Source organism: Pongo pygmaeus, chromosome 14, assembly GCF_028885625.2.
Source record: "Pongo pygmaeus isolate AG05252 chromosome 14, NHGRI_mPonPyg2-v2.0_pri, whole genome shotgun sequence".
NCBI classification, from domain to species: domain Eukaryota; kingdom Metazoa; phylum Chordata; class Mammalia; order Primates; family Hominidae; genus Pongo; species Pongo pygmaeus.
Window position 1 is genome coordinate 31,604,183 of NC_072387.2, and position 24,868 is coordinate 31,629,050.

The 24,868-nt window shown below is 45.0% G+C and overlaps 2 protein-coding genes across 3 annotated transcripts in view; one reads left to right on the forward strand and one right to left on the reverse strand.

Annotated features, from left to right (window-relative positions):
* LOC134738006 (uncharacterized) overlaps positions 1 to 24,868 on the reverse strand; it is a 347,768-nt gene that overhangs the window by 86,872 nt on the left and 236,028 nt on the right. For both annotated transcript variants that reach the window (XM_063650641.1, XM_063650640.1), the window contains exon 6: positions 14,656 to 16,410. In XM_063650641.1, coding sequence (XP_063506711.1) covers positions 14,656 to 16,410 — 1,755 coding nt within the window. The remainder of the gene's footprint in view (positions 1 to 14,655; positions 16,411 to 24,868) is intronic.
* Positions 1 to 24,868, forward strand: part of LOC129011217 (phosphatidylinositol 3,4,5-trisphosphate 3-phosphatase TPTE2-like) — a 716,449-nt gene that overhangs the window by 24,885 nt on the left and 666,696 nt on the right. The window lies entirely within an intron of this gene.

Consider the following 24,868-nt stretch of genomic DNA (forward strand, 5'->3'; position numbering starts at 1 on the left):
CTCTACAAACAAAATAATTGCAATTTCCCTTCCCCCATGATCAACAATCCTGTTCTGAAGGTGTCTCAGATACTTGAGGAACAAGGTAATAGGTCCTTGCCAACAATAAGCTTCTATACTTTATTAATTACACATGATTGTATCACACCTGCTTTAAACTCCTAAGGGTCCAGGGCCTCCCTGAGCAGGTAAACATCCACCTCTGATGTGCTGTGCCCCACAGACACTCAGGCCACATGGACTCTCTGCACAGCAGCCATCACAAAGGAAAGGCAAGATTGCAAGGAGCACCCGTAGTGCTTCTTTTTTATTTTCACTGAGGAATACAAGAATCTAATGTGTTCTGCTGCCAAATATTTCCAGTAGGTTTAATTCAAAACTTGGCAGTTAAAGAATTACAGATGAAAAATTTATACCACAAAGAGTAAAAATACAAAGCCAAGTGTACAAGGTATTCTCACTGTGAGTAAACATGTGAAAAACATACACATTAAGGATTGAGGCTGTAATCCTTTGCCTGGTCACAAACTGTATACAAGACTTCAGCCGCCTGTCCCCTACCTGTGGCACTGACCTACTAAACATGGCACCGCTCTAGCCCTGGAGTCACCCTGGAGTCCAAGGTGGCTTTCTTTCCTGTGTCACCCAGTGAACTCCCAAAACAAATGGCCAGAAAAGTGACTGAAGCACCTTAGCAGAGCTAGCCCATCCCAACCAGCCAAAACATTCCCACCTAAAACATCAAGGAGAGGCCAGGGGCAGTGGCTCATGCCTGTAATCCCAGCACTCTGGGAGGCTGAGATGGGTGAATCACTTGAGGTTAGGAGTTCGAGACCAGCCTGGCCAACATGGCAAAACCCTGTCCCTACTAAAAATATAAAAATTAGCTGGGCATGGTGGTGCACACCTGTAATCCCAGCTGCTTGAGAGGCTGAGGCACAAGAATCGCTTGAACTCAGGAAGCGAAGACTGCAGTGAGCTGAGATTACGCCACTGCACTCCAATCTGGGAGACAGAGCAAGAGTCTGTCTCAAAAAAAAAAAAAAGTCAAGAAGAACTGGTTTGGGCTGGAAAGTGGAATGCAAATTTCTCAACCATGATACCAGCATTTGAAACATGCCCTTAACCTATAGCACATCACTTAATTTTGTGTGTGTGGTAAAATACATATATTTAATAAATATTTATATATATTATACATAATATATATTACATATTTAAACATGTATGTTTATATATTATATATATGACACATATATAATATACGTGATATGTTATATATATATCATATATATATATAACGTCTACTACTTTGACTACTTTTTAAAATTTATAAGATGGGGTCTGGTTATGTCGCCCAGGCTGGTGGTCTCAGACTCTTGGCCTCAAGTGATCTTCCCATCTTGGCTTCTTGAGATTACAGGTATGTGCCGCTGCACCCAGCTCCGTTTTATTTTTAGGTGTATGAGTCAGTGGGATTAAGTACATTCACACTGTTATGTAATTATCACCACCACCCACTTCAGAACTTTTTCATCTCTCCCAAATGTATCTCTGAACCCATTAAATACTCTCTTCCCCCACAGCCCCTGGCAATGACTACTCTACTTTCTGTCTCTATGAATTTGACTACTCTACGGACCTCATGTGAGCGGAATCATACAGTATTTATTCTTTTGTAACTGGCTGATTTCACTTAGCACAATGTCCTCAAGGTTCAGCCATGCTGCAGCATGTTTTGTTTTGTTTTGTTTTGTTGTTTTGTTTTGAGATGGAATCTCACTCTGCTGCCAGCACTGGAGTGCAGTGGTGTGATCTGGGCTCACTGCAACCTCCGCCTCCTGGGTTCAAGAGATTCTCCTGCCTCAGCCTCCGCCTCCTGAGTAGCTGGGACTACAGGCACCCACCATTATGCCCAGCTAATTTTTTGTATTTTTAGTAGAGACGGGGTTTCACCACGTTGGCCAGGCTGCTCTCGAACTCCTGACCTCATGATTCACCCGCCTCAGCCTCCAAAAGTGCTGGGATTACAGACGTGAGCCACCGCGCCCAGCCTGCAGCATGTTTGTTAAGGCATAAATAATATTCCGCAGTATGTGTACACACTATACTTTTATCCATTTGTCCATCAACAGACACTTGGGTTGTTTCCTTCTTTTGCCTCTTATGAATAGTGCTGCTAGGAACATGGGTGTCTAAATACCTGTTTGAGCCCTGTTTTCAATTCTTTTGGACATATACCCAGAAATGCAATTGCTGGATCATACAGTAATTCTATGTTTAACTTTGGAGGAATCAGCACACTGTTTTTCACAGCGGCTGTACCATCATTTTATATTCCCACCAGCAATGCACAAGGGTTCCAATTTCTCCCTATCTTTGTGAACACTTGTTTTTTTTTATAGTAGCCATTCTAATGGGTGTGAAGTAGTATCTCACCATGGTTTTAATTTGCATTTCCCTAATGATTAGTGACACTGAAGATGTCACTCTACGGACCTCATGTGAGCAGAATCATACAGTATTTATTCTTTTGTAACTGGCTGATTTCACTTAGCACAATGTCCTCAAGGTTCAGCCATGCTGCAGCATGTTTTGCTGACTCATACACCTAAAAATACACTGAAGATGTTTTCATATACTTTATCATTTGCATATCTTTTTTTTGTTTGTTTTGTTTTGAGTGGAGTCTCCCTCTGTCACCCAAGCTGGAGTGCAGTGGTGCAATCTTGGCTCACTGCAACCTCCGCCGCCTGGGTTCAAGCGATTCTCCTGCCTCAGCCTCCCTGAGTAGCTGGGACTACAGGTGCGTGCCACTATGCCCAGCTAATTTTTTTGTATTTTTAGTAGAGACAAGGTTTCACCATATCATCCAGGCTGGTCTCAAACTCTTGACCTCAGGTGATCCACCTGCCTCACCTGCATATCTTCTTTAGAGAAATGTCTATTCAAGTCCTCTGCCCATTTTTTAAATGGGGCTGTGTTTTTTGTTGTTATTGAAGATATCATTTAATTTAAAAGCTCTCTGAAGTAGATGCATTTAATTCTACTTTACAGATAAGAAAGATTAAGTGATTCCTCAAGAGATGAGGAGGCTAATAAATGGTGAGAATGTCTGCACGCCACATCCCAAAGCAGATGCTGATTCTAGGCCTCCTTCCCCATTTGGAAACCCAGCCGGCCCCACCCCTCACTAGTTATGTGACAGTCCTCAAACTTTTCCAAGCCTCAGTTTATTCATCTGTTAAAGCAAATACAAAAATAACCTATGACACAGGTGGCTGTGAAAATCGAATGCAACAGTGTTGCATGATGGAACTTTATTCACTGAAAAGGCATCATGTCAATTTGGGCTGTTATTATTGATATACTTATTTTCAAGAAACAGTTACTTTTTTAAAATCCCAAATGAGTTGGTAAAAATTCTAGTTCTCAGCAGTGGATGGAGCAATTGCTAGACTTACACTCCTCAACATATTTTAGACCAAATTCTTTATTTTACTTGAGACAGGGTTTCACTCTGTCAGCCAGGCTGAAGTGAAGTGGTGCAATCATAACTCACTGTGGCCTGGATCTCCTGGGCTCCAGCAATCCTCCAACCTTGGCTTCCTAAGTAGCTGGGGCCACAGGCGTGCACCACCACACCTGGCTTTTTATTTTTTTTTTAAGAGACAAGGTCTCACTATGCTTTCCAGGCTGGTCTCGAGCTCCTGAGTTCAAGCGATCCTCCAGCCTTGACCTCCCCAAGTGCTGGGATTATAGGCATGAGCCACCACGTCAGCCAGACCAATTCTTTATCACACCATTTCTTGCTTGAAAAGTTTTTACAAGCAATCTTTCTCTTTTCCCGGCGTGCCTCCCTGGCTTCAATCACTCTATTCTGGAGAAGTACAGGACACTTTATACCTAGAGGAGCCTCAGCCTGGACAGCGAGTCTCAAAGTTTGCGTTGACAAAAGTCATTTTCCCGAGTTGATTGCTGATAGTCCAAATTTCTGGGTCTAAACCTCAGGGACTCTAATTCAATAGCTTTGGGTGAGGTTCAGGAATCTGTAGCTTTGGTTTGTAATTCAGGGCAGGGTCTTTGCTCTGGCTATAACTTAGAAGTACATAATTTGCAAAGTTTAACTGGTCTGTACTGAAATGTCTGACCAAAGGAAGTAATTTGAATCATAACAATGATTTCTGTTATAAAGGCTACTATTAACCGGATTTACCATGTTCCAAGGCACTGTGGTAAGTACCTTACATGCATTATTTCATTTAATTCTGGCAGTACTATTATCCCAATTTTTAAAGAAGTTGAGGCTTAAATAGGTCAAGTATCTTTCTTAAGAACATACTGCTAGTTAGCAATAAAACTAGGACAGAACTCAGCAGAACAAGGCCCAACTACCTTACATTATCCAGCTTCCTGAACACTCAAGTTGGGAATGGCTGGCTGGCAGCCATGTGGATCCTGGTATCCTAGAAAGTTACCAGATCAGTGCAGGGCAGCAAGCAGCTGTGAGTGCTATATCCTCTCCAATCCACAGGGCCCCTCTTTCTATTCCTGCACCAGCTGACTCCCTGAAGACTGCCCCAGAGCATTGCAAATGGTGGTTTTGTCCCCAAACTGTCAGAAGTAGAAGAAACAGGTAATGTTCAGTTTATATAGTGACTTGCGGCAATGTGTACTCTGGCCCCCACTAACAAAACCTACAGCATTCCTTCTAATCATCACCATCATGGCAGACACGGCCAAATCAATCGGTGTCACCAAGCCGGGTTGAAGGCAATTCCACCCTGGGTGGCCTTTGATCTTAATTGTTATACAGAGGTTCAAGAAGAGAAATATAGAAGAGAAAAACGTATACTGAAATCAGTTTCTTAGTCATCAAGCTAAAATTGCCCCCTGAAGAATATGGAAGTGTACCTTTCTGTATTTAGTACTTCACTAAGGTCTAATTATGCCCTCCTATCCACAAATTAAAATGAGGCGCTAATTAAGATAAAATAAGAAAACACTGAAGAATATACTATGATATTGGTTCCTATCATTTCCTAAACTTCAGGAAGCTTACTTAACATGCATAGCATTAATAAGATGCAGTACATTATGACAAGTTGATTACAAACGGTTATTGTGGTAATTTCTGTAAGAGTTGGCATTTAGTCTCTTGTGCAGGTATAGGGGTATGATTCCGTCTCCCTCCCCCCTTATTTTTAATGAGAAAATCATATTTAATGGTATTTCACTAGATAAACTATTCTAGAAATGAACCACTGGAAAGTTCAAAACTACAGGTATACGATAATTTTATTTAGATTCTGCATTTGTAGAAATATCTTATCAGTGTGTGTGTGTGTGTGTATGTGTTTAAGTGTATAAAGTTCTGTAGCCTGTCAGCATGCTGGAGGAGACTCAGGATTCCGTAGCTTTGGCTTGCATCCCAGGGGGGGTCTTCACTCTGGCTAGAACTTCACAAGTACATAATTTGCAGGTTTAACTAGTCTGTACTGAAATGCCTGACTCAAATGTTGAGCACCCTTTCAGAAATACTTTGAAACTTTCCGCTGAAAAAGAATTAGGTAATAATGAGCATAAACCTTTTCAGAGCAAATGGAAACTTTCTTTTTTAAACTGACTTAGAAAATGATTCAATTGTTAAAGTAAAAAGCTACTTTCACATTTAGACTTATGATCTGAATTTCTATGATTTAGTATTTCTGGAAGAGATCCTTTTTCTCTTTCACATTTTTCTCCAGCAAAAGGAAAAGAAACAAAAACAAGCTAAAAACATTCTAGGAGAAACTGAACATAAACTAGCACAAAGATGACTCGTAGAAGGCCCATTAATTCTCTTCACGTCACACTAAAAAGCCCTCTGTAAGAGACGATATCTGTTGCATGTCTACCCCAGGCATACTATTTAGGAAATATCATAAAACACTAACTGTCATAGAGGACAAATGTCCCTGTAATAACATGTTCAATTCATTAGAAACACATTTTTTGAAAGCACACATAATATCATATTTAAAAATTATCTTTCTAACTCTAATTTTTGTGATTCAAATTCTGTAACGTTTTTGTTGGAAAAAAATTAATTAGAACCTGGAGGAATATGGAAACTTACATTCTCTATAGTACAAAAACCATAGGCAGCTGAATAAATGGAGGCTGGATAAACAGATGTTCATATATTAAAAAATGAACCTTCATACTACACACAAAAACAACTAAACATAGGGCATATACCTAAATGTAAGAGCTAAAACGATAAAACTTCCAGAAAATAACACAGGAGAAAATCTTTGTAATCTTAGGGTTCTTAGATCTACAGAAAACCACAAAAATTTGGTAACTGAATTTTCATCAAAACTAGGAACTTTTGACTCTTTAAAAAATATTATAAAATTGGGCTGAGAGTGGTGGCTCATGCCTGTAATCTCAACACTCTGGGAGGCCGAGGCAGACAGACCACTTGAGCTCAGGAGTTCGAGACCAGCCTGGGCAGCATGGCAAAACCCCACCTCTACAAAAAACACAAAAATTAACCAGGTGTGGTGGTGTGTGTCTGTAGTCCCAGCTACTGGGTGGGGGTGGTGCTGAGGCAGGAGGATTGCTTGACCTTGGGAGGTTGAGGCTGCAGTAAGCTGTGATTGCACCATTGTACTCCAGCCTGGGCAACAGAGTGAAACCCTGTCTCAAAAAAGAAAAATATTTAAAAATTTAAAAGACAAGCCAGACTGTGAGAAAATATTTGCAATTCCTATTAATTTGATGTGTCAACTTGATTGGGTGAAAGAATCCCCAGAAGGCTGATAAAGCATTATTTCTGGGTGCATTCGTGAGGGTGTTTCCAGAAAAGACTGGCATTAGCATCAGTTATCAGTAGAGTAAGTAAATAAGACTTGCCCTCAAGGATGTGGGTAGGCATCTACAATCCCTTGAGGCATCAAATAGGACAAAAGGCCAGGAATCCCCTCCTCTCCTGGCAGACATCCACCTTCTCCTGCCCAGGAGCACTGAAGCTCCTGGTTCTTGGGCCTTCGGACTCCACGACTTACACCAGCACTCCACCTCATCACCTTGTCCTTGGGCTTCCAGGCTCACGCTGAACTACACGTCTGGCTTCCTGGTTCTCCAGGCTGCAGACGGCAGATGTTGGTACTTGGCCTTAATCACACCAGTCGATTTTCATATGTATCCTATTGGTTCTCGTCCTCTGGAGAACCCTGAATAATCATATTATCTGATAAAGGACAGGTGGCCAGGAAATATAAAGAAACCTTAACTGCTCAATAAGAGGATGACAAAGAATGCAATGAAATGATGAGCAAAAGATCTGAATCGGCACTTCACTAAATCAGATCACTTGAATGGCTAATAACCACATGAAACGACGTTCAACATCATTAGTCATTAGGGAAATACTAATTAAAGCCAAAATGAAATACCACTCTACACCCGCTGGAATAGCTAGAGTCCAGAATACCGACAATACCAAGTCCTGGCAAGGATGAGGAGAAATTGGAACGCTTATACAATGCTGGTGAGAATCTAAAATGGTACAGCCATTTTGGAAAGCAGCTTGGCAGCTCCTTGAATAATTAAACATAGCGTTGTCACAGGACCTAGCAATTCCACCCCTAGGTATCCACCCAAGAGAAAGGAAGCATATTTCCACCCAAGGACTTGTATGTAAGTATTCATAGCAGCATTACTCATAATAGTGAAAAGGCAGAAACAACCCGTCTCCATCAACAGATGAACGGATAACAAAGTGAGGTATAGATAGCCATGCACTGGAATATTACGCAGCCTTAACAAGGAAGGAAACACTGATCATGCTCCATGGACAAACCTTGAAAACAAGGTTTTGCTCAGTGAAAGAAGCCGGTCACAAAAGAACACGTATTACAGGATTCTATTTCTATGGAATGTCCAGAAAAGTAAAATCATAGACACAAAAAATAGCTCTGAGGCTGGGGCTAGGAACAGAAAGCGACTGCAAATGGCAGGAGGCTTCTTTCTGGGGTGGTGAAAACGTGCTAAAATTAGTCTGTGGTGATGGCTGCAGAGCCCCACAAACATATAAAAATCACTGAATTGTTCGCTTAATAAAAGGTGTAGACACAAAGCCCATCAGCTGTGGCCTGGTCTTGGGTGGGAGCAGGGACTGCCGGTAAAAGGCGTGGGGAAGCCTTCTGGGGGGAGCCAAGTGTTCTTTAGCTGGATGATGGTGGTGGCTGCACAGTCTACATTTCCTAAAAATCATCAAACTGCATACCTACAACCGGTGAGTTGATGTTATGCAAATTAGACCTCTTTACAGAGCTGGTCTGATCAACCTCAGCCACGGAATGTCCCTCTGAGTCCCTGCTCTGACAATGTCACTGGCTTTCCACCACTTACAGAGTAAAGTCCAAATTCACAGCTGTAAGCGAGGCCCTTGCTAATGATGTCCAGACCTAACTGCTTAACCTGACCTCCCTCCTTTCCACCCAGCCACCCTGTACAGAAGTTCTGCAAGCCATCTGCAGCTCCCTGAGCACAACAGATGCATCACTTTGCTAGAAACTTATATACAAAGCCCCATGTTAAGTCCACACATCACCTCAGCTAATCTTCACAACAATCCTATGAGGTCAGGACACTTATCACCCACAGTTTACAGGCAAGGAAAATCAGGTTTAGAAAAGGTCGAGAACTAGTAAGCAGCAGAGCTGAGGTCAGGCGTGGGCATCTGCCTCCTGTTCTACACTCTTCCTGCCAGCCTGGAAGCCCAGTGCCCGGGGCACTAAAGACTCCACTCCACTGCCCCTCCCCAATTCTGCCACTTTCCAGCCAGAGTTCTTCATTCTGCTGCCTTTGGGGCTCCTGCAGCACTTAGTGCATTCTCATGAGGAGTCCTTACCACTACAACATAATGACCTGCACACATTCCTGTCACCAGCTAGACTCTGAACCCATGAGAGTACAACAGCTTCTTTTTGTTTCAACCCCTTCTGTTCACACAGCAGGTGTTGAGTGGTGAGGTACATGACAATTCCTTATGCACTGTTTGACTTCTGCTTAATGATTCCATCTTAACTTGGATTATTCCTCTATATCAAACCAAATTACATTACTTCCTGTTTTCTCCAATCACAGAATATCTCTGCACACATGCCTAACCTACTGTACACCTCACTGAAATGCCCCTCTCCTCTCCATAACTATCTGTAGAAATCCTCCTTCTTCAAATCAGATTCAGTCACCCTTAATGAAACCTTCCTTGATTTGGTACATGGGTGAGAACTACAAGTCCTCTGAAACCCATAGCATTTTGCTTTTACCACTTTTATGGAATTGAATCCATCAAGTTCTCCTATGTTTTAGGTGTATCTGGGCACAGGTACAACCTCCTTGGCATCACCACATTCCCTATACAGTCATACCTAACTGGTCTCTTATATCTGACATGTGTTCAACAAATTTGGTTGGGGACATGGTTGCATGAAAATACAAATGTTGGATTATGCAGGAACTTAACTCTTATGCTTTTTTTTAAGTAGCATGATGTCAAACTAACTGTTTGAAGAACTTCTCCATCCCCTGTAAGACTGTAACAGTGTTATATTGAAAAAGAGTTCTGGAAAGAACCGACCTTAATGTCCCTGTCTTAAAAAGCCATGTCAATCTAGGATGGAAAAATCATCTAAACAGTGATAACCACACAGTGGCAGTCAGTGTCAAAGGGTGGGCTAAGTGTTTGACATCCATAATTTCATTGGCTCTTACCATCCCCAGGGGCAGATGAAGTTACTCCATATCCTACCCTTGAGAAGACCCACGGCAGGGGAAGTTCAGCAGTTTGCCCCGGTTGCCAGGGATCTTTTAATAATAGAGCCAGGGTCCCAACTCAACTAGAAACATGTACCAAGAGACTGTAGCTTACCAAAGCTCCCCAGAGAGGGGTCCAATTTTTTGTCATCATTTAAGAGTTTTTTCCATGGCATATTTAGCACTACATGAACCACTGACTCTGCTGCCTGAGTTTCCACTCACTAAGGAGGGGGTTTCTCCTTGTGAGCTGGTAGGAGAAGCAGCACGAATGCTCCAAACTCCTAGGCAACACCTTCATAAGGCAACAGACAGCACTGTCAACAAGTAAACGCAACCTGTAACTTAAAACAGGTCACAAGCTTAAGTACTTGTTCAACAAACCACTGCTCTTAAAGCTTACCACTAGGTGGCAGGAGCATAGCATGCTTTGTAAATTAAAGTGGCAGGACATTTTCCCAGCTCTTTTTCACAGCAATACACAATCTTGTTAGACTGCTTAAAATTTTTCAATGATTGTTTTGTTATTTTTAGGGTAGTATGATATAAATAAGTGATTCTAAATAAAAATTATTCTCCCTATTGAAAGTACATTATAATTTTTATTTTAAATAACACCATAATATATGTTGATTACAACTTTTCATATTCAACAATAACAGTTTAAATTTGCTTTAATCCTGTAAGTAGAACCATACTGTTAATGAGCTGAATAAAAAAAAACTGTATATTGAAAAATAGTAAAGACCGAAATTTAATTTTGTAATGCTATAAAATAGACAAAAACTGCTTTTAACTCATGAAGGTTGGAATCCTTGCGTTTCACCCTTTTCCTGTTTGTATTTTGTTTCTCAAAGCCAAAATAAAAAAGGTTTCAGGTTCTACTTCACAAGCACTTCTCTACAAGTAACACCGAACATTCCCAGTGTATAAGATGCAATGTATACATTATGGGTAAAGCCATAACTATATTTTCTCTTTTTGACATATATGTTAAGAGTACAGGCTGGGCGCAGTGGCTCACGCCTGTAATCCCAGCACTTTGGGAAGCTGAGGCAGGCAGATCGCGAGGTCAGGAGATCGAGACCATCCTGGCTAACACGGTGAAACCCCATCTCTACTAAAAAAAATAGAAAAAAATTAGCTGGGCATGGTGGCAGGTGCCTGTAGTCCCAGCTACTCGGGAGGCTGAGGCAGGAGAATGGCGTGAACCTGGGAGGTGGAGCTTGCAGTGAGCCGAGATTGCGCCACTGCACTCCAGCCTGGGCGACAGAGTGAGACTCCGTCTCAAAAAAATAAAATAAAATAAAGAGTACAAGACGGGAGAAACCCTATCTTTACAAAAAAATACAAAAAAATTAGCTGGGCATGCTGGCAGGTGCCTGTAATCCTAGCTACTCGGGAGGCTGAGGCAGAAGAATCGCTTGAACCCAGGAGATGGAGGTTTCAGTGAGTTGGGATGCACCACTGCACTCCAGCCTGGTGACAGAGTAAGTGAAATTCCATCTCAAGAAAACAAAAGTACAAGAAGAAGCCTGATGTGCTATATAAGAATTTTGAGGCTGGGTGTGGTGGCTCACGCCTATAATCCTAGCACTTTGGAAGGCTGAGGTAGGCGAATCACTTGAGGCCAGGAGTTTGAGACCACCTGACCAACACGGCAAAACCCTGTCTCTACTAAAAATACAAAAATTAACCTGGCATGTTAGTACATGCTTGTAATCTCAGCTACTTGGGAGGCTGAGACATGAGAACTGCTTAAACTTGGGAGGCAAAGGTTGCAGTGAGCCAAGATCGCACCACTGCACTCCAGCCTGGGTAACTGAATGAGACTGTCTCAAAAAAAAAAAAAAAGAATTTTGAAGAAATGACTGCAACTGAAAAATGTGATGAATATCTGGAGGTAAATTTGTAGAATTATCAACATGTGCATGCACCTTTAATAAACTGAATTTCAATATAATTGTTCTGCTTTCTATCTTTGGTGATCTTTTGTGGGTAGAAATTAAATTTGATATAACTAACAATAGCAAATATACATATAAAACCATAAAATGGTCAAAATCACCCTGGCAAATAACTACACACTAGTTCATATATATTCACTTAACAGGTTCTCAGGAATAAAATATTTCAATGATTTTTTAAAAAATAATTTTGTTAAGCAGAAAATAAAATCCAATCTTTAACATAAAAAAAAGCTCCAGACATATACAAATCCTTTTTTAAGGAGGGGAGGTTCCAAACTACAAGTGGGGCAGGTAGGGTGTTTAGTGGAAGGAATGTTACCCTTCATCTCACCTAGGAATGAGTGAAGTTTGGTCAGTTGTACAAACAGGAGCCGGCAGAACTGGAACTCCTTCCTAAGTCTGGTAACTACTCCTGTGTCCTTACAACTGCTCCACGGGCTCAAATATGCAAATGAGCAGACAGTTCTCAATAGTCAAGACCTCTCAAACTGGTGAGCTCTCCACAGGAACCTCAGGTAACAGACAATGTGCAGTCTCACTTCTCTGGCTGCCCAGGGGACCTTGAGACTAATCTCGATCTGAAAGTACTCTCCAATAGTCCTACTTTCTAGGTCTTTCTACAAAGGTGCTACTAACCAGGTCTCTCTGTATAGCAAAGGTCAAGATGGACAGTGCAGAGGCTGTCCTGGCTTCCGAGTTTGCAAACTTGCTGTGCAATCATTCATCTGTAGGTGCTAAGACAAAACTGAGGTCCTCCCCAGGGATGGGTGGGAAGGAGCATTTGCTAGGGGATTACTCTCTATGGCAAGCACCAATCTATACCTGCAAATCAATCTAGAAATGTATGTGAAGAATAATCTGCAATATATACACATGAATGCATTTCCCCATCTTCCAGCTATGTAAGGTAATATTACTGAGTGCTTTATAAAGTGAAAATTATAAAGATGTTTGATAGAATATAAAAAAAAAACTGCTGTTGTAACTAACCTTGACAGCTATTAGCTTAGTCAATTCATAAAGTGCTTATGATCTACACTAAAATAAGGAAAATAACCCATCACAAAAATCTCTTTAAACAAGCATCATTCAAAGGCTGACAGGTACCAAACTGCATGTTCCTAATTCATTCCTAGGAAATTAAACAGACTTAGTGATGGTGGTGGGAGGTGGACAGGTACCTAGGTGGGAAGGGGCGGGTCCCCAGTGAAACCCCACCTTCAAGCCAGGGACAGCCTGAAGCCTCAGGGCACAGATGCCAGTTTCCATGAAGTCAGTGACCTGGAGTGAGAACTTCCTTGATGCCTTTCAACCAATCAAATGGGGCTTTTTCCAGGCCTGCCCATGGACCAATCAGCATGCACTTCCTCCATTCTGAGCCTATAAAAACCCCAGACTCAGCCACTCAATGGGACTACCTGCCTGCAGAGAGAAGCAACACATTCCAGGTCTCCTATCTGCTGAGAGCTGTTCAGTCACCCAATAAAGCTCTTCTCAGCCTCGCTCACCCTCCATTTGTCCATGTAACGTCATTTTTCCTGGATGTGGGACCTGCCCAATGGTGGGAGCAAAAGGAGCTGTAACACTTTCTTGGATGGCTCGCCCAGCTGCAGTTGGGAGTTAAAGGGGCTGCAACAAATTCCTGGCCAGCTCACCGAGCTACAGGCAGTGACATGCTCCTGGACTGCAGGTGTGAAGTGTGGCAACCCTTCTGGGGGCCCAAACCTTGGGATTCCCTCAACCAAAGCTGTAACACTATAACCCTCCCACTTTCCACCAGCACCAGGCAGCTGCCACATGCAACAGGAAGCAGTGGTGGGGCTAGACCAGCCCAAGAGCTGCATGCTGGAGTGGGGCAGTGGGATTGAAGGAGTTGTAACACCAATGGGGTGAAACATGCTCCCAGAAACACACCCCCCTGCTTGCTGTAATGCAGGTGATAAGAAGAAGAGAGCTGTGGCCCTTCTGGGAGCCCAGATGAGAACCAGGTTGTGACAGGCTGTAACAACCTCTTTGGGGCTCTGCGATTCCTGGTATCTCTGAGCTTTCACTCGTCACCACGTTCCCCTCGTCCACATGCTGGTGCCTGCAGCGGAAGCCAGCTACAGTACATCTGGTCCAGCTGCAGCCTTGCATGGAGCCAGCACCTGTGCTGGCACCTGGAGCTGCCTGCCCTGCTGCAACAGCTGACATGCCTGGCTGTGTGCAGAGGCTGGACTCCATGCTCACTCACTCACACACCCCTCGCTGCTCCATCCCTGGTTTGCCTTTGGCAGGCATGGGATCTGGGCTGGCAGTGCAAGCCGAATGCAGCCTGCTGGGCAGAATGGGTGGAACGAGGCTAGTGGGCACGAGCAAAACTCAAGCAAAGGCACTGCCAGCCCACAGAGGTTTCCAGTTGGTCAAGTGACACCCACAGGTGCTGGGACATTAGGACAGGTAACAGTCTCTTAACAGAAAGAATTTCACTTATATGTACTTTGTGGGAAAGGTTACAGAAACAGCTTAAAATACAAAGAAGAAAGATACAAGTCAGAGCTGCATGGAGCAGAAGACCGTTTGTTTACAACTTATTTTTTTCCCCCAGAATCTAGTACCTGGTACATGTTCAATAAACATCTTTTGAATGAAAGGTGTGGCAAATGTTATCTCAATGAATCTCGTACATTGTCAGTTTATTTCAAAGGAGATAGAGATTACTTCTGAACTTGGTAAACAGCAACTTGACAACTCCCATTCCCGCTAATACTGTAAGGGCAACAAGGTCAGCAGAGGGCCACTAACCTTGACAGGTTAGGGACCAAGGGCAACATCTGTGCAAGCTCCCTTCCCACAGCAGGGTGGTCCACGTGAGGGACCTGGTCGCTGCCCTTACCTCCTCCTTCTCCTTTTCTTCTGGGCCGGCTGCCACACCAATGTTCACCAGAAGGTCCTTGCTGCCCTCATCACCATGTGTGGCTTCCAGGGGATCCTGCAAGGACACAGGCCCTGGCTCTCTCTGAGCAGGCTCTTCTGTCCTTCCTTCACTTTCCTCTGAATTCACGGACAGGGCGCTGTGATCGCTGTGACAGTTGGCACTTCCTGCCCCGGGGCTCTGAGGGCTCTGAGGCTTGGGTGTGGTGGGCCTCAGAGGGGTGGGAGGCTGCTCAGGGTCAAATGTCAACTGGCTGCCAGCGTTTGGGTCACAGGAGTCTTTGCTCAACACATCCTGGACAATCGGGCTTGGCGAGGAGCTGCCAGTGCAAGAACTGTCGCTTTCCACCGCCCAGGAACTTTTGGCTTCAAGAGGAAATACGGCAGTGTCAGCGTCTAGGTGGGGCCCCTTAGAGGTGGCTGAGCCGAAACCAGGGACCATGGTGCAAGCCGCAGTGGTCCCATGCATGACCGCCCCGCCCCGCCTGCTGTCCTGCTCAGTGCTCCTGGAGACACGGCGGGAGTAGTCGTCATGCAGCCGGCTGTGTGCCTGGAGTCTCAGGCTGGCCTCACCAGGGGATGGGGCCCCACTCCTGGGACTCTCCCTCCTCCAGGCGGCCTCAGTCACATTGCTCACAAGTTTGAAGACTCTGTCAAAGTCCTTGGCCCTTATCGGGCTCCTCCAGCGTTTGGTCCTTCCTGACCCGAGCTTTTGGGAGTCAGTGGAGGAACTGCTCAGGGTCCTCTGTGGCACCTGTGCGTCATGGGCCGTCCTGAGGTCTGCAAGATTGGAGGTGGACTTCCGCTTAAAGGAGCTCTTCTTCAGAAAGGCAAGATTGTCCGTGCTCTTGCTCCTCCTGTAGCCCATGCTGTTGTTTTCAGGGTCCCTCACGAGAATCTCACACATGGCGGGCACCTGGCCAGGGGCTATCGTGGGTGCCGCATGGTTCTGGGGCGCATCCAGCAGGCAGATGCGGCCCAGGCCATAGGCTCTGCGGAGGCTGCGGGAGCGGTGTGTGCTCCGCTGGAAGGCATCGTCCGTGTCCTCGAGGTCGGAGCCGTCCAACGTGCCCCACTCTGCTGGCCTGAGGGCACCACATGCTGGTCCCGGTGCTGAGGGGGAGCCCCTGCTTGCCTGGGATCCTGGGACAGTGCCATTTGGGATGGACTTTCCCAGGCCATGCTCCAAAGCCTCTCCCTTTGAACAGGCATTTGACCCCTCTCGGCTCTGAATTCCTTTCAGGACTGAGGACTTCAGTTTCTTAAAGGATCCCATTTTCCGGAAGGAGGCGAGGGTGTTCCATGTGGAGGAGTTCCCCACCAGGACCATGGAGCGGGGCCGCTCGGGGTGGGCACCCGTCCTCTTCCGACTGGTGGAAAAAAGGCGCACAAGCTTGGCTGGGCTGAGTTTGGCTTCCTGGGTGTCTGTGTCACCACCAGGGCTGCAGCCACAGACTCCATTTCCACACGCAAGGGAGGTCACCATCTTGGGGTCTTTCAGGTCCGAGCCTGCACAGGGGGCTGCGGGGCCTGGCCCGAGGCCGTTTGGGGGAGTGGTCATGTTCTCCAGGCAGGGTGCCCAGGGCCGCACGGCAGCCTGGATCATGGCCACGGGCACTGCCGAGTCCGCAGACCGCAGCTCCAGGCCTTCATCTCCAGGAATGCCGTCCTGGCACTCACACCTGCCTTGCACATCGGGCTCCTGGGTGGCCACGGCCTGCAGTGAAAGACAAAGCAGGTGGTTTAGCCATTTCCCATGCAGTAGCCCCTCTGCTCACAGAAGAAGAGGCACGCTCCGGCACAGGGCTGGTCAGATGAAAGCTACTTCAAACTCAATTAAAATTGTACATTTCCCCTCCATTCACTTCATAAGTTGAAGGAAAGATGCAAATATACATCCCTGGACAGAGAAGGGTAATTATGGGCTGTGCCATGGATATGAAGGTAAACTCTTGAACTCACTGAAACCTGTGTAGGTGAGACTAGGAAAAAAACTGCTGGAATGAAAATATCTAGGTATCATTCAACACTGTCTTTTCTTCTTATATGAAATGGAAAAAAAAATAATAATTTGGAAATACCAAAAGAAAACCTCACAACGATTTCAAAAGCATGACATTAAAATGGCAGCCTGTATTGAATCCAACACACCGAATACTCAAACCAAGTGCTGGCACACGCAGGAATAAGCGTGAGGAGCAGAGATGGAGCCCCACATGCTGGCAGCTGCCTCCTGTCCAGGAGGGCTGAGACGCCCAAACACTAACTGAGAGCCTCACAGGGCCACCCAGACACAGGCGGGAAGGACTCGGCAAGGACATGCCAGGGCAGCCTCTGAGAAGGAAACACATTGGTGGGGGTCTTTTTCTAACTAGCCATACAGTAGAGAGAAGTGAGGATGCTGCTGAAGTATATTAGAAATTCAGGGTTGGGTGCAGTGGCTCACGCCTGTAATCCTCACACTTTGGGAGTCCAAGGCACGTGGATCACCTGAGGTTAGACGTTCAAGACCAGCCTGGCAAACATAGCGAAACCTCATCTCTACTAAAAATACAAAAATTAGCCAGGTGTGGTTTTGTGCCCCTATAATCCTAGCTACTCGGGAGGCTGAAGCAGAAGAATCGCTTGAACCTGGGAGACAGAAGTTGCAGTGAGCCAAGATTGCGCCACTGCACTCCAAACTGGGCGACACAGTGAGTGAGACTCCGTCTCAAAAAAAAAAAAAAAAAAAAAAAATCGGAGGTAAGAATTCAAATTAAACAAATTCGGCATCTTTTTCCTCTTCCCAAGTGCCCTGACAACCACACACTCCTGCACCCACGCCCACCCCACACATCCACTTCCACACCTTCCCCCAATACCTGTATCCATATCTTTACCGCACACACCTGTGTCCATACTTTCCCACATACCTGTGTCCATGCCTTCCCCACACACCTGTGTCCATGCCTTCCCTCCAGACCTTGTCCATGCTTTCTCCATCATGCACATCTGTGTCCAAACCCTTCACCCCACACCTGGGTCCATGGCCCTCCCCTGAAAAATGAAAATCCTGCTCCCCCTTAACCTTTCCCATCAGGCCAAGACCTGCTCAGCCTTCAAGTGATAGCTTACATGTCTCAGCCCCCCGTTCTCAATAAATAGTTACTGGATGAATGAACGATAGATTATGATAATAACCATAAAAGACTACCAACTTTTAAGTACTTACTGTATGTCAGGCCTCTGCACTAAGGTCTTGGAAAACATAATGTCACAGAAACCTAAGAGGTCGCAGAATGATTTGCGTTTTGCAGACAACCAGATGGGTACTCAAGCAGGTTAGGTCATTTGCCTGGGAGTCCTGCAGCTGTCCCCACAAAGCCCACACTCTTCTCCACTGCAGTAAACTAATGAACAGAGAGGCACAATGGGCATCTGTACCCCACACATCTGACTCCAATTCCTGGGCCTCACGACCCTGACTGTAAATAAATCCCAAAAATCTTTAGACATCAGTCAAGGCCATTACCTCCAAGCCCACAGAGGCCAAAGGCAAGAGAGGAACAAGAGGAGGACATTTTTTAAAGATCTTGAGATCAGATCCCAATTTAGCTTATCCCTATCAAGTGCAGAATCTGACCCCACGCAAACAGAAACATCTCTCTTCTGCTCCTACGCCCCATGTTCTTGATGGGTTCCATTTTTATTTGCCCCTACATCATTTCCAGTGAGAAGGGATTCCCACGGACAGCCATAGTTAAAGGGTCAAAGGGTTGATTCCACCTGGGGCAAGGGAGGCTACGATGACTTAGACCATCAGCCAATTCCATTCATCAGAAGACTGATGGGCTACCACATGCCCTCTGCAGTTTAATGTTCTAATGGAGGAATTAGGGGCCCAGAGGAGCTGTGGGTTACATTTGAATGAGCCACATAAGCAGAGGCTTGAATCACCTCTGCAATGAGACTGGATGTGAAGCCTGTAACCAGTTGCAAAGTAAGTTCAACATTTGATATCACCTATCCACCTTCATGTGCTCTAGAAGGGATAAGGAATTTCATTGTTTCAGCATCTCAGAATCATGAAATGAATGAGATTGTTTAATCAAAAGGTCAAGTCCAGTTCACAGGCACTGACATTAAGTAGTAGTAATGGTTTTCTTATGACTCGCACTGAATACAGAAGAGAAGGCATGATTTCTGCCTTGTAATTCAGGGGATTAGACAGCTTCCTGACACCACCAGAGGGCACTATAAGACCTTTTATAACCAAGGAGGAAACGGGCCCAAGACAGGGGAATCGGCCTAACCTTGGTGCTGTCATATGGCTCTTGAGTCAGTCATTTCAGTGATCTGTACTTCAGTGCTGTCTACAGAATAAGAGGTACCAACATTTATGCATATACCCACTTCATGAGCATCTACTGGGTACAAGCGTCTGTGCGGGTCCCATGAGGAATTCAAGGCAGTGATAAGGTAATCGCCCATTCTAGATAAGAAACTGGCAAGAGCAAAGCAACAGTCAACGACACACAGTACAACTGGGAGGCAGTAAATTTGGGGGACCAGGTGTCTGACTGACCCAGGAATGAGGGGTATCTCAGGATATGGGACTTTCAGGGTTGAAGCCAGCAAAGTTCCTTGCAAATGGGGGTAACTGATCACTCTACAGTAAGTAGAATAGTATCATTGGAAGGAAAGCTCAGTGTGATAAATTAGTAAAATTAAGGTGGAAGTGGGTTTAGAAAAGCCTACACACCCTTAATCTAATACCTCGTCATTCTTTGAGACAAACTGCAGGTGTCTCCTTCCCCAGGAATTCCTTCCTGAGCCCCCTGGAATGAATGAAATCCCTTACTCTGTGCTTCCACAAGCCTTCAGGCATCTCATCAAATTGTTTTTACCAAAACGGATTATAATGATAGCTTTATATGGCTACCTTCAAACAAGACTGTGCACTCTCTGAGGGTAAGAATGGTGTGCTTTGCACACAGATTTAACTTCGATGTGAAATCGTATCAGTTATCCTGCCCTGTCTAATCCATACCAAGGTAAGAAGTTGTTACAACCCACTATGTTTTTATAGAGTGAAGAAGTTGAAATTTTCTAACACTCAGAACTTAATTTCTAGGATTCAGATTTCATAAAACACATGCAAAAAATTGGGGTTTCTAATTGGGACAATGTGCTTTATAAATGACCAGTGACTTAGTATTTTGTTCATGAGCTGAACAACGTGATTGTTGTGTGCTGCTAAGAATGAAACTGAAAATCATGGAAAAAAAAGCCTTTTCCTGGAATTTCTGAGTAACATACCAAGTTGCATTATTTAGAACTAATACTTTGACCTCTATTAACTAACCAAGGGTTGCAATTCAATTAGTGGTTTTGTAGCAAGTCTTATAAATTGTGGGAACTCTGCCAGAGACAGGAACAGAACAGAACTAAGAAAGAATTTCAGATAGGAATATTGTGAAATCCACTGTCTACAAGCTGGATTCTAGGGTGTATGAACTTTAGAATGAAACTTTTTTTTTTTTTTTGGTGATAATGAGAATTTGCACCAAAAACAAACAAACAAAAAAAATGCAACAAACAAACAAAAAAGCTTCTGACCAGTAATTTTTAAATAAAAACTTAAATTTGAAATTCACGAATATAGAACAGATTAAATGTACAAACAAGCAGGAAGGTTATACTCATCATGTACATCAGGAGTGTCTAACCTTCTGGCTTTCCTGGGTCACGTTGAAAGAAGAATTGTCTTGGGCCACACATAAGACACACTAACACAACTGCTGATGAGCTAAACAAACAAACAAACAAACAAAAAACCCTCATAATGTTTTACCAAAGTTTACGAATTACCCTGGGCCACATGCAGCCTGCAGCCCACCGGTTAGAGAAGCTTGATTTACATGATAACAAAGTGACACTGAAAGAAAACATATTGAAATTGAAAATGCTGAAGGAGTGAGGGCAGACCCTTAAATCACAGCTGCACAGAATGTTGCCCTAGGGAACATCTGACCCCTATTCATGCCCGTGAGGACGCTAGGGCCCAGTGAGGCTGAGTAGCTTACTATCATTGCTGTAGCGACAGCACAGCAGGGTGGAAATCAAGAGTCCACCCCAGCACTGCTACCTCCTGGCCAGAACCCGGGGGTCAGGCTAGACCCTCTTCCTTCCCTGCAGATTGCACCAGGTCTAGGCGACTCTACTGCATGCCCACCGGCCCTTTGTCAGCGTGGTGGCTGGTGCCTCATTCCCAGCCTGCATTACCTTCCACCTGGACGACCGTGGTCTGGCTCACTGTCCACCCATCCTTCACTCTGCTGCCAGAGTCCATTCCACACTGCAGATGGGTGTGTCACTGAACCAGGGTCACTGGCTGCCTGTGGACTTTGAGGAGATGGTGAATGTCCTGTGCCTAATACAGGACGCCTTTCCCTCCAGCAGGGCTGAGCTTTGTCATGATCCTCACACCACCATGCCTTTGCGAGTTTCCTTGTCTGCTCTCAGGCTCTTTCTCCAGCTATTGTTATCTCTCTGTTTTGGGAACCACAATTCCCAGATTCCCGACAAATGGCTTTTGTCCAGGTTTGGCAGTGGGCAGTGGTGGTGGGAGGTGACTTGAGGGTTGGGGGAAGGGAGTTGCCACAGTATTTTGTGGGCACGTGCAGCAGCTGTGGTGTCTCTGTGGCTTCCAGCCCTGCTGCGAAGCTCCTCCCTCCCAGGTCCGAGGTCCTGTGGGCAGCACCAACTCCCAGCTCAAGCAACACGCCCTGTTGTTTACCACTCCAGCCCAGGGGCTGGTAGCAACTTCCTGCTATTGCACTGTCTTCTGTTTCTCGGCTGTATAAAAATAACCCCTGTATTAGATTCTTTGTTTGAAATACCTAGAGACACTTCTCTAGCATTTCCCACACTGCCTTGTCATTCTGCTTTCCTTGTCTGGCTTCTCCACTAACCTCTCTGAGGAGCATGAGAAGTTCCCTATAGGCAGAAGCCTTGTCTTATTTCACTGTGTTCTCAGCATGTGTCTGTTGAATGACTGGCTGAAGGGGCTGCTGGCTTTGCACATCTCAGGTCTGATACCCCAACATCTGGGCCAGATGGTTCTTTGTTGTGGGAGCTGACCTGTGCTTTATAGGATGTCCAGCAGCAACTGGGGCCACTGATGCTATTAGGAAGAAGAATAGCAATAAAAAGAGAGAGAGTGCTGAAAACCATGAATGTGCTACCAATTGGTTTCAGAATAGTTTTTCTGAAACTACTGGAAAAAAGTTTTAAGAGACTCAATCTTGCTATGTTGCCCAGGGTGGCCTCAAATACTTAGACTCAAGTGATTCTCTCACCTCATCCTCCAAGTAGCTGGGATAACAGGTACATACCACGGCCAGCTAAAACCACTGAAATTTATCATTTCTTTTTCTTTCCTGTTTTTTTTGTTTTTGTTTTTGTTTGTTTGTTTTGTTTTGAGACAGAGTCTTGCCCTGTCATCCAGGCTGGAGTACAGTGGCACAATTTCAGCACACTGCAACCTCGCCTCCCACGCTCAAGTGATCCTCCCACCTCAGCCTCGCAAGTAGCTGAGATTGCAGGCACACGCCACTATGCCCCACTAATTTTTGCATTTTTAGTAGAGACGGGGTTTCACCATGTTGGCCAGGTTGATCTCAAACTCCTGACCTCAAATCGTCCTCCCACCTTGGCCTCCCAAAATATTGGGATTACAGGCATGAGCCACCATGCCCAGCCATAATTTACAACATTCATAAAGAGAAAGCATCCAAGGTCCTAATTTCAGAGATGAAGTTATTCCCCAGGCCTAATGCCAGACACTGTCCTTCTTCTTCCCAGCCCCAATATACACACCTTAGTAAAAGAAAGAAGCCCCCTTACCCTTGGATCTGGTACCTTCAGGGTCTCTCTGTGTAAGGAGTAGGTAAGATGCTTCAAAAGAGCATCTGCAGCTCTGGCGTCACTTAAGTATTCAATCACTGAAGTCCAATGTTTGTGAATTGAAAGTATATGGACAAATGCAACTAGAATAAGCGTATCTTTTGGAAAGGTGTCAATTTCATACAAGCGTGTGATTGTCTTGGCTTGCCTTATGGGGGTTACTGGGCTAAACCACATTCCTGTGGGTGAGAATGGTGTTTCCCCAATAGGGATGCATATTTGCTTTGTCAATCCTCTGGGGTGATGGGGTGCAGAAAACGAGGATTTGCAAAGGCAGGTCTTAGACCACAAAGGAAAATCTTCCTTCTGTGTCTAAAGTTGCAGGTCAGGCTGGTGTAGTGAGAGATGAAAGGGCAGGTAGGTCTGAGCCTGTGTGAAAGATGCTGGCATCCTCCACAATGCCCCTCCTTGCCTGCGTCCCCAACTTCTGCACAGTGACAGCCTCTGAGCTCCTCTTCCTCCAATCTCACAGCAACCTTGGAAGGCTCCAGGGGAGCTGTTGCCAGTCACAGCCCTCAGCCCTGAAGACTGCCCTGCGTCTTAACTTCCTACAGCCATGGCCTGTCCACCACCTTTCTGGTGGTAAACAAGATTGCAGCAGTAACAATCAAGTTCCCGGTTAGAACTACCTCATGCCTGCAACCCATGCCAAAACTGATGTCACCACAAGACTGCACCTCCCCCACATTTACCATTCAGGGCAATGAAAATTTTCCAGATGGATGGCCCTAATCCTGAAGGCACTGTGACGGTCACTGGAGCAAAAACAATGTCTCTGCTTGGCAGAGGCGGACTGGCCCAAATCTGGAGCTGTGTTCACTGGGTTCACAGGCTAAGACACCCAACAGTGCAGTCAGCACAGAATACCCCTGAAGGGAATGATGTAGCTTTTATATCCACAGCTTAATTAGACATACTTAATAACTGCGTGTAAGAGCACATACGTGTGTTGTATTTTATTTTTGCTCCATTTATTTTAGTGTTCAATTTTTTTGTTTTTGCATAAAATGTGTTTCCAGGCAGAGCCCCAATTTATAGCTTTGCATTCTGAGGAAATGAGATTAATTTTCAACGCAGCTTCCACCCAGGAGCCTATCAGGTCTTCATGTAGGGGACGTCCCCACAGACCATTCTGCCACCGCTGAGGACAGACGCCCAGAAGAGGCCCTTTCCCTGTGCTGTGCAATCAAGTATCTCATCCTCTCAAATTAGTTTTACACATTAAAGCAGTTGCTGAAATGCCTTCTGCTTCTAATTTAAACTGTCTTCTAATTGAACTGACATTTGCATATTGTTTCCTTGAAAGCCCTCCCTGCCTCTTGGCACACATCTCCTCATTTAGGACATGCACGACAGTCATGTGAGATGATGCCACCAATGAACCAAGCCAGAGGCAACCAGCTACTCCTCCTGAACAGGGGTCCCTGGAGCACACACCCCACCTCTCAGAGGCGATCTGTGAGACTTTGTTAGAGGTGGAGGTTCTCATTGCCAGCGCGTCCTCAGGGGACACTGTGCTTGAACATAACCAATACACAGAATTCAGGAATACTCTGGTGTAATATCCCAGGGACATGGCTCCTTTGACACAGAGCTTAATAATGTTTTAAATATGTCAGATGCTCAGTGGGGACTGAAATGAAAGCAAGTACTATATTCTGACTTTTGCGAGAAGTTCAAAACCAGCTGAGTTTGTTGCTAGGAAAACTAAAGAATCACTAATACTTAAATATGTTGAATCTCAAAAAGGAAAGTGGAGATGCAAGACGAGACAAGGGTTATGTTACCCTTTACAAGGCAGAAGCAAATGGGAGGTGAAAGTCCCCATGCAACTAAGGAGGGGAACAGATATGCTGCTGACAGCACAGATGCAGAGAACCCAGTGATGACCGGACAACACCAGGGAGCATCCCTCTCAGCAAGACCGAGGGACAGGTGAAGGGGAGGAAGGGCAGCAGCTGAGGCTAAGAATTTGGGGTCAGGGTTCTTTGCTTTGAATTGCTTTGTTATGTGACCTGGGCTAGTCACACAACATCCCTGAACTCAGCTTTCTCCATGGGACCCTAAAATTTCTTTTAGAGCAGTTTCTTCTACTTTTAGAGAAGCATATGCATTGTAAAGAGAATATTCTCATCAAAATATTAATTATTCTCATGGCATGACACCTTTCTTGGTAATGTGTAAAGTTGATAGTTATAGGTCATTGCTAATAGGAAATGGTATTCTGG